Raw genomic sequence first — 10,762 nt, forward strand, 5'->3', positions numbered from 1 at the left:
ATTGATATTTTGTTTGAATGTGCTGCCAAGTAAATCTTAGACCCCGTTTGTTTTGGTGTAAAATATTTTTTTAAAAGTTTTTTTTTTTTTTTTTTTTTTTTTTTTTATAATATTTGGTGTAGCGTATAATATTGGTCAACCTGAAAATGTTTTCAATTAACCAAGGAAAATAACATTTAAGGGGTGTAAATTGATTTACGCTTCTCATCTATATAAACCATTTTTCATTACTATCTCACACCACCGAGGAGGAAATTGTTATATGGCCCCCTATGGGCCTACCTTCCCAAACACCTACCCAGGTAGGTCGGCCTCACAAAGGCCTCTCATAATTGTCTACCTAAATTGCAAGCAATGTGGACCAACAATTGCATTAGATCTCAATCCCACCTCCAAACACCTTCTATTCTCACACTCTTTTCCTCCGTAGCTCATCTTCGCCGTCTCTCTCTCTCTCTCTCTCTCTCTCTCTCTCTCTCTTCTTTGCAATTCCTCAAACGCCGAAAAAAAATTTTGAACAATTTTCAGGGTGGCAAACAAATAGCAAAAAATAGCTATTTTTCCAAAAAAAAAAAAAAAAAATCATATGAAAATATTTTTCGATGGAAAATACACCGAAACAAACGAAGCCTAAAGCTGCACTAGAAAACACTGATCCACAGAAAGCTATGGCACTTGCTAAATAAAGATGTAGTGCAGTTATTTTGACTAATGTATGTAAATTTCAATTAAGATGTGTAATGTGCACATACGAATGAAATCATTTAATTTGGTTTCACTTTGTATGAAACTTGACTATTTTGTTTTCCGTAGAATTTGAATGAGACTAGCTATTTCCTTAAATCTCTTTACTTGATAATGTTTAGGATTTTCACTTCCTCCCAGTGGACTGATATTAGTTTTGTAATCAATGATGGCGCCCAACAGTGGCAGCCCAAATGGTGCACAGTGGAGTAAAGTTTTGTACGTCCACAATATTAAAGATGCAGTAAATGCTAAAGTAAACTAATTAAATGCAGTAAATCTTGGCATTTTGCTCTCTACACATGTCATCGGCGAGGTGAACATCTCTCTCTCCCTCTCTCTCTCTCTCTCTCATTTTCCTAAGAGTGTGATAAGGCATTTAAATCGTGGATATTGGTCTAGTAGCGTGCTTCATCTCCGGGTGAAGAATAAATTATTGTTGATTCAGGAACTAAACAAGTTAAACCTACTACTTAAAAACTTTGGTACCATATTGTTTGACCTTAAGCACCATTGAGTTAAAAGGCAATTCCAAAAATTGGAAAAATAGTGATACAACTGTGTCTAAATGTGCTTGTCATGTCCTTATCGAATCAATTAGCGATCAATTCATTGTGGAAACAAACGGTCAATAAAAGAAATCGATATATATAGCTTTGTGTTAAGGTTTAAGGGGATCAGAGTATCAAATGAGTGTGTCCAGGATATGATAAGGTTTGACTTTTGATTAGATCGGCTTGTCAACATGTCTCATTAGGTGCCTTATAGTATAACCGACCTTCACATCAAGTAAGGTGTAACAACCCAAAGAAAAGCGCTAGCCATATCTGCATTATCACTCCAAAAAGACTAGTCAATTTGAAACTTTATCTAAAATCACTTATAAAGCCCAGTTTCACCTAGTAACTAGGCAATATGAGACTTAATTACTTATCTATCTCTTATAAACTACTCACTCTATATGAGTTATTTATTCATTCCTAATATGGGACCAGGGTGTTACAAACTCCCCTACTTAAATTCCTGACGTCCTCGTCAATGCCATATCATGCAATGTTTCAGTACCACATGACCTGGCGTTACTAGGTGGCTTTGATATCATTTGTAACGACCCAAGAAAAAACGCTAGCCATATCTGCACTATCACTCCAAAAGAGCTAGTCAATTTGAAGCTTTCCCTAGAATCATTTATAAAGCTCAATTTCATCTAATAACTAGGTAATGTGGGACTTAAGTACTCATCTATATATCTCTTATATATAAACCACTCACTCTATATGAGTTATTTATCCCTTCCCAATATGGGACCGGAGTGTTACAACCATTCTCATGGGCATCTTTACCCAGCCCTCAGAGTACTCCTTCATCATCAAGCCATGTGGCTACGGCAAATGGGCCTCCCTTTTAGCCCTAGTGCTACTCCACCTTCTACCTCTTCTTCTCGAGGTTGAGTGGGTTGTTGCTCCTCGTTGTGAATATAGACATTGTTATGCTGGTTGAGTTGTTACTAGAGTTCATTGTTCAGTTTTAGCACAAGGTTCTTGTTCTGGGCAAGAGCTTGTAATTGAGCTTCCAGCACTGCAAACTACTGTCTTGAGAGGTGGTGGCACCATCCACCTAGGCGCTTCTTGATTGGGTTCGCGACATGAGTCTTTGGTCTAGGGGTGCTGTAAATGATTTGATGTTCCCATAGATAGCGCCAAATTGTTAATACAATTGACCACATCCTAGTAAGCCAGCCAAGAATACCTACAAAAAAAGACATGGGTAACTCGTTGGAGATGCTAGTGGAGGACACTATAGTGTCTAAGTAGCTAGGGTGATCTTTGAAAGGCCAAGAAGCAAAATAATGAGAGGGGAAGATAATGCATATATACCTCATATTAGGGTTTGCCACCTTAGCTTTTATATGTATATATAGAATTGTCGTAGGTAAGACAAATAGGTTTAATATGGCAAGCATCAGAGGTCAAGGATCCAGCATGGAAGGTGATAGTGAATGACTTTCTTTTTTGATATGCTCAAGCAGATCTTTTCCTTATAAAGTCAATCCTTCTTTTATAGGGCTAAGTCCAAATAGGCAGGACCGTTAATGGGGGGATACATTTCCTTCTATAGTCTCCTTGCCATAGATCTACTGGGCATGTAACGTACTAACGGTCAGGACATCTTCCATTCATGAATCTCTTGGGGGACCGACGATCAATTAGGGACCGTCGGTCAGTGAACCTTTTGATGGGTTGTCTGTTAGTCAAGGTTCCATTGATCAATGATCCATCCGAGGAGGCCCATACTAGCAGGACGCTCAATCCATCTTGAAGGTGTAGGGGCCTTTATGGTCCAAGGGGTATCAGGCTCTAATATTTTGTATTACCACAATCTATTAAATTTACATGTATTATTAAAGTATATAATTTTTTCATGTATTTTTAGAAATGCACATACCATATTAAAAATACGTGTAAGAATTAAAAATACGAGAAATACATGTTCTAAAGACACGTATCATGTTATCGGATCGAATTGAAGTTTGGAGGAAAAAACTTTGTACTATTTAGCTGGTATGATGGTTGTCCTGTTGTGACATGATTATTGATTCTTTTATTTTCAAACACGTGCTGTGTTTGTATTCCAATTCAAGTTGGCCTATTGCCCTGCATAGACCGTAAACAACAGAACAAAACGAAAACTGAATTGGTTGACAGAAACTCTATATTAAACAAATCAAAGTTGGTAACGTTTTTTACGTTACGTACGTATTATCAGCATTTATCTGCTCAATAATTGTTAGTATGATCGATGGTTAATAAATATATCCTAGATTGAATTTGATCGTCCACATGCAATATATAATCATAGTGAAATGGGTAGGCTAAAAGATGGAAGTCCTACAGTCCTACTCGACTTTTGCCTGCTTTCGTCTTAGTAAAAAATAATTATTTTTTTCTTTTTCAAAATAATGCTGCTTTAATGCTAAAAGCCGGCCACTTGTTGAATCCCACTGTCCAAGAAGCACTCCCCCTCTTGTTCACGTACCAAGATATAATCTATTTATATATATATATATATATATATATATAAAGATAGGAGAGCTTAACTTAACACTGAAGTTAAAAAAATTTTAAAAAAAATTAATTTTTTTTTTTTTTAATTTTACATTTCTATTAAGATTTTTTTTTGTTAAATCATAACAGAGGGTATTAAAATTTCTTTTCTTTAGAAAAAAATTCAAAGATTTAATGGAATTTGTAAAAATACTCACGCTTGAATATTTGAAATTTATATATATATATATATATATATATATATATATATATATAAATAATTAAAAAAACGGGTATTTTGAAATTTTAATAGGATTTAATGAAAAATCATAACAGGCGTGTGAAATTGAAAAAAATTGAAAGATTGATACACTAAATTAAGAATTTTTAAAATTGAAATAAATAATTACAAATGTGATCTAACTTCAAAAGGATAATTACAAATATGAACAATTTTAACTTGAAGTTTAGAGAAATAATTGTAAAAAGTGAACAATTTTAAAATGTTAAATGAAATTTTTTCAAATTAGTTGTCCGAATTTGAGAGATTTCGAGCAAGTGATTGTGAGAATCTACTTATGGCCTGGACCCACCTGATCAAATAAAAATTCAGCTGTCAAACCTCTTATTTAGTCAAATGATCTCATAAATGATCTCTCATACTCACCTGTTCAAAATCTTTTAAATTCGACCAAATAATTTAAGAAAATCACTCTTATATTATATAATCTTGTCTTCACAATACTGTCTTTAACGTACATTCATGTCATACGGACCCGGCTTCAATGCTGTAGAACAAAATAACAACATATCTGCTGTTAAAAAACAGACGGCCAAGATGAAATGGGAGAAATTTTAAACACGCGATGTCGTATTTTAAAGTTCATTTAACGTTTCATTCTAACGTCTAATTTTTAAACTAACGTCCAACTTCCTACCACTTAGAACACGAAGCAAAAAAAGGGACCCAGCTAATTATCTCCATGGACGTTGAGCTTGGCAAGCTCCTCCTCCACCCCAACTCGAACCCACCCTACCATAACGTTGTCTTTCGTATGGCTGGCCAACCACCTTTGGCATCCATTCTTTTATTAAACCAACTCATCAAGACATCACACCACCACTAAACTAGTACTCAAATGATGATTTCGTAGTTGAGCAAGGTGGCTCTCAGCTTCACTGCCCACTTGCTCAGAATCCCAGAAAGCATTGCCAGCAGTAGTGAAAGAAATTAATGATTCCTAGTTAAAGATACAAAGGCCTTTGCATGTGGCAAAACCATAATAGAGCTTTTGGTTTTGGTCAAATTGGAAGCTATCTTTTGGGTCTCAATCAGAGAAGAAAATTTAATCAAATAAGAGTTCACTAAAATGAGAAAGACGATACACAATGAACTCCACTTTTGGTTGGAGTTTTACCATGATTTGACTCTACAATACACGACACTTTGCTAGTTGCTGCTACTCTACTAAACAATATATATAGAACAATATTAAACATGACACACACCACACGACACACACCCATAGCACATGTTGTCAATGTGGGCAACCCATCACTTATGCTCTGTTACACTCTGTTTTTTAAAGTTAAAACAGAGGAACAGGCCGAACTGCTTTTTTACGTGCACCGGTCCTCCTTTGCTCATGGGACAACTCCTCTCCCGCCTCTCTCTACTCCCACGTCAATTATCCCACGTATTTGGGACTGGGTCTTCCTGTACGACGCAACCTATCGCTATTAGTAAAAGAAGAGTGGAAACAAGTGGCACCACAAAATGCAATCATGAATCCAACGAGGTATTTTTTGAAGGCATTTTCCATCTCAACTAAGAGATGGCATCAAGAGTTGTGCTGGTGGGTAAAAGGTTTGCCTGGTTGGCTGTTGTGTTTGCTACGTTTTATTTATTTGAGCCACGATTTGGTAGAGTTAAAAGTGAGAGTTAGTTCTTCATATGGTTTGGTGATGGTGATCGTACAGATTTTAATAAGCTTGGTTATGCCTCTGATGCTTGAAGCACCGGGCTTTGTTGGGTTTCTTTGTGATCGTGGTTTGAGTACTGGCTTGGTAGTGGACCTGACAATGTTGATGAGTTTGGTTCAATGAAAGAGTTGATGCCAAAGGTGGTTGGCCAACCATAAACATCAATGTTTTGGCATGACGGGGTGGCTCCGAAGTTAAGGTGGAGGATGAGCTTGCCAAGCTCAACCATGGAAATCATGAGCTTGGGTCCCTGTTTTACCTTCGTGTTCTGAGTGGTAGGAAGTTGGACGTTAGTTTAAAAATTAGACGGAGACATTAGGTGAATTTTAAAACATGACGTCGTCTACTTAAAATTTTTCTCATTTAATCTTGGTTATCCATTTTTTAACAGCAAATATTATGTGATTTCGTTTTACAGCACTGAAATCGGATCCCATGTCATACACGTGACATCGTTTGGGGTGAATCCACTTTCTTATGGTGTGGTGAAGGCGACAGGCAACGGCTATTGGTCCAAGTGTAACGAGGCATTATTGAACTGCATGTCTTAAACTGTTTGTTGGATACGAAACCATTATGCTCCAATTTCATGTTTGTGCAGCTGTCCACTTTCTAGGTTAGTGGATTCTTTAATTCCAACCTTGAATTTTTAGCCCCCGCAATGGATTTTTCCACAATAATGGAGGACCAAAAACCATTTTAAATGGATAAGGCGATTATAATGATTTCCTATAATTTTTAAATAAATTTTAAATTTTAAAATGATGAGAATTCATGTTCATTCCTTATATTGAACGATTTAGAAAATGCTACTTATTAAAAATGTAGTATATTATTAATAAAAATTTAGTACATTTTTATCAAGTTCATGAGCTTTATGTTATAAAAAAGTTTGGAGTCAAAAAGCTGTTTTCTGATTTTTAAAGAAGAAAATGTTCAAATAAAAAAAAAAAAAAAAAAAACTTTTGAGAGGAACTTTTTTTTGGCTGCTTCAAAAACATGTCACATTTTTATCATGTAATATTTTTAAAATCATTTTTAACATGATCTAAAATTATAAAATTATTTCTATATATAAAGGATCAACTTCTCTCTGATTAAATATCAACGGGAAAAGAGGCTGATTCCTCATCATAGTGGAGATCTTGTGCCCAGTGCACTTTACCTGTCCCTCGGGTAAAGGTAAACCCGTCCAGATACCTTGTGCATTTATTTATTTATTTATTTTATATTCAATAACGGAAAAAGAATGCCAAGAGGAAGTTCTTTCCTATTCTTTATCGGATTAAAGAGATGAAACAGAGAACTGGGGAGCATTTATTTAATCGTTTTATGTGCGTGTATATACATAAATATATATCATTTGCATTAATTCCACATTTCTTTATTTTTCTTTCAGTTCAGCTTCCTTTTAACGTTCTATACACGCTACCTTTGTATATCTCTTTTAGTGACTGTGTGCGACCAGAGAGAGAGAGAGATTTCTGGGTTGTTTGTAAGGCATGGCTTCCAAGCTGTTACTGGTCGTGGTGTTTGTGTTGGATCTGATAGCTTTTGCTCTTGCTGTTGCTGCTGAGCAAAGAAGGACCAAAGTGAGTTTGTTCTTGCTTATGAACTTGTTCGTTTCTTAATTTGAAACTGTTTCTTCTTTGACATGTTTTGTGGGGGTTTTGTTAAAGGGGTTGTCTTGGTTTGAGTTACTTCAGTTTCTCTGCTTTAGGATCTGCTGCAAATTAGGGTCACCCAGTTTCTAAAAAAAATAGAATAAAATATGCCCAGTTGCTGAGATAGGTTTATTAAGTATTATGTCTTTCTTGGAAGGTTAGGTCATAGTACATAGTGTTTGCTGAGAATATCTTGCTTTGTAAAAGTCAAGTTAATTTTCTGTCTCAACTCTTTCTGCACTGGATCTGAGATTAACTTCCTTAATATCAGAAATTAGGACAGTTCTACCAATCCTCAATTACAACCTCGGTATGTAACTGCTATATTCTTGAACATGACTAATAAATCATAGCTTATTCCAAAAACTAATAACAAACGATGAATTTAATTATTTAATTAACACTTTAATATTCCTCATGCATAAGCAGGGGCAGAACCAGGATTTTAGATGAGAGGGGACAAAACTATAAAGAGAAGATTTTTTAGGTAAAAAATTAATATTGTGGGGGTCCAACTCATGAAGAAACATAAAATTTTAGAGTGGCTAGTGCCCCCCCTAAGGGTAGTTCTGCCCCATGTAAGCTTAAACTTTTCCTCCGCAAGTGAGGTTCAACGCATAAAATATTTGACTGAAATAGTAAAATCATGATGTTAAATCATCACTTTCCAAAAGCTTCAATTAATAAAAAATTGTGAATTTAATTATTTAATTAATACTTCAATAAGAAAAATGATACAAAGAAGATTTATTCGATGTGTGTGTGTGTACAGCATGCCTTCGGCTTATGGGTTGCGGTTGAGATAGGTCTTAGCCTCAACTCTTAACAATCACAAAGAAAATTGATAGATTAGAAACATAGAGCCCATTATGATATACAGTCGTCAACACTGCCTTGCCAAAGGCTCTTAATGGTTTTGACTTTTGACCTCAGGGTACAGTTTGAATTTAGGCATGGATCCAAACCAAACTGGGGAACAGATTCTTACATCAATTAATTTGTTGGGTTGTGGGAGATTTAGTAAACTTTCTTTTTTTGCGGAAAATAGGGCATTTAATATATTAGTAAATTACTATGAAGCCAGTAAGCAAATAGGGAATCCATAGGTATTTGAACCAAATTATTAAGAAAAAAATAAGCCGAATATTTGATGGAGAAACGGGGAATCCTTTTAAACAACCTGTAATAATAGGAAAGCTATATATCTTGAAATTAATTCATCAAGTTGATGATAATTTGCACATAAATTTGGCCATTATAACATTCTCATGATTTTAAAAATGCATGGACGTTTCAATAGACATTAAGCACTTGTTACACAGCAACCCCGTAGAGGAAGGGCTAAGCAAGTAGGAAAAGATAATGCAATTCAAAAGATATGTATAGAGTTGGAGCAGCCATGCCAATGTATATTTTGTACATTGCTTCATCTTTGTTTTCAATACGCTTCAACATCAGTATCTTATCCTTGTCAAATCACCTGCTGTCCCAAAAGTTTGAGCTTATAAGAAATGGTAAATTTAATCATTTAATTGATTTTTAACACTCCCTCTCAATAAATAAGGCCTGAGACATAAAATATTTAGTTGAAATAGAGAGAATCGTAGAGTCTAGTTTTGATCTTAATACCTCTGTTTTGATATCATGTTTAATCATCAGTTGTCTCAAATGCTTAAACTTATAGGAGATGATAAATTTAGTCATTTAATTAATGTTCGAACAATCCTCCATCCGCTTACCTTCTGATATAATGGAAGGTGAGTGAAGAGAAGAGGAGCATCTTCTTCTCCCTTGAAATCCTTGAATCTGCAAGGAGAGAAGATTATCATCTCATCTAGTCTTTAGTTAACATTGACAAGAGTCGCAATATATTGTACTTGCTGTTTGACATCAAATTGTACTGGTAGGAAACACATTATAAAAGTTAAATAGAATAATAAAATCTGGCTACTCTTTCATTTGGAAGATCATAAGTTGCAATACTTCAAATGATACCCTGAAATACTGAAACATACTGAATATGAATATGCTTGAATTTGAGTGAACTAAGGGACAAAAAAGAAGTGGGTTTTTTTTGGTGTTCATATCGTAGTTTCTTGTGTCTTGTCTTCAGTTTGGGGATGAATTTCCAGGATGTTTGGCATACAAATATCATTGACTCTGTTTTGTTGTTCCTGCACACCCACCAAATTTTCTTTCTTTTTTTGTTTCTCTCTTGAGAGGGGTGTACCAGTGGTTTGACGCAATGTTAACAGCAGTTGCAGACCCAAAAATTAAAACCCAGAGTTTGTTAAAATGGACTCATCTACCTGCTTGTGAGCAATTGGAAACCGGGATAGATTTTGTGTACTCTTGTAGGAGAAGGTCCTAACTCAACTGTTGCTTTCTTCTGACAGGCCCAACTAACAACAGATGGACAATTCAATTATTGTGTTTATGATTCTGACATCGCAACCGGGTTTGGTGTGGGGTCCTTCCTGTTCCTACTGGCTAGCCAAATCCTGATAGTGGTGGCTAGTCGTTGCTTGTGCTGCGGAAAAGCTTTGAGACCAAGTGGCGCCAGGGCATGGGCCATTTGCTTATTTATCACTTGCTGGTACGTGCTTACCAACATATTTATATTGAAGGATTTGGTCTTGCTCACAGATATGACTTCGTTTAAATATACAAAATCTACAATGGCTTGATGAGCCTTAGTGTGCTTCTGAATTTTGTTCAAGAAATGTACTATAGTTATTTTTTACGACACCTAAGCCAAATCCTTATTCCAAAGACCGACTTGTATTTATATTTCAGGGTGACATTCGCCATTGCTGAGGCGTGCTTACTGGCTGGTTCTGTGAGGAATGCATACCACACCAAGTACAGGACTGTCTTGAAAAGCAATCCTTCATGCGAGAATTTGAGAAAGGGAGTCTTTGGGGCTGGGGCTGCTTTCGTGGTCTTGACAGGGATATTCTCCGAACTTTATTATGTTAGCTATTCCAAGGCTAACGATGATAAGGCTCTCTATGCCAGGGACGCTGGTGTGAGGATGGGGAACCTATAGTTGACCTCTCTTAGAGAGAGACTTAGATTCTAATATGTAATGGTTCACTTAATTGGTTTTTTATATCTTAAATATTGAAACAAATTTAGCTAATTATGTTATTGGGTATGCATATCTACGTGTGATATGGAGTTTGCGTGGGGATTTTACTGAGTAGGCCTGTTTTTGGCTTGGTACATGTTCTGTTAAGCCCCCAAACATTGTGCTAGTATAATGGCTTTTGTACATCAGAGAAACTCTTTTAAACTTGTCAAAGAAAAGAGGAGGAATTAGTTCGA

At 35.7% G+C, this 10,762-nt stretch overlaps 1 protein-coding gene across 1 annotated transcript; it reads left to right on the top strand.

The window, feature by feature from the left end:
* Positions 1-6,885: 6,885 nt before the first annotated feature.
* LOC133868361 (uncharacterized) lies at positions 6,886-10,762 on the top strand. Its single transcript, XM_062305242.1, has 4 exons — positions 6,886-6,953; positions 7,171-7,363; positions 9,832-10,031; positions 10,232-10,762. Exons 2-4 carry the CDS (start codon positions 7,274-7,276, stop codon positions 10,482-10,484), a joined length of 543 nt encoding a protein of 180 aa, XP_062161226.1. The 5' UTR covers positions 6,886-6,953; positions 7,171-7,273; the 3' UTR covers positions 10,485-10,762.

This window comes from Alnus glutinosa, chromosome 5 (genome assembly GCF_958979055.1).
Source record: "Alnus glutinosa chromosome 5, dhAlnGlut1.1, whole genome shotgun sequence".
In the NCBI taxonomy this organism is placed as follows: Eukaryota; Viridiplantae; Streptophyta; class Magnoliopsida; order Fagales; family Betulaceae; genus Alnus; species Alnus glutinosa.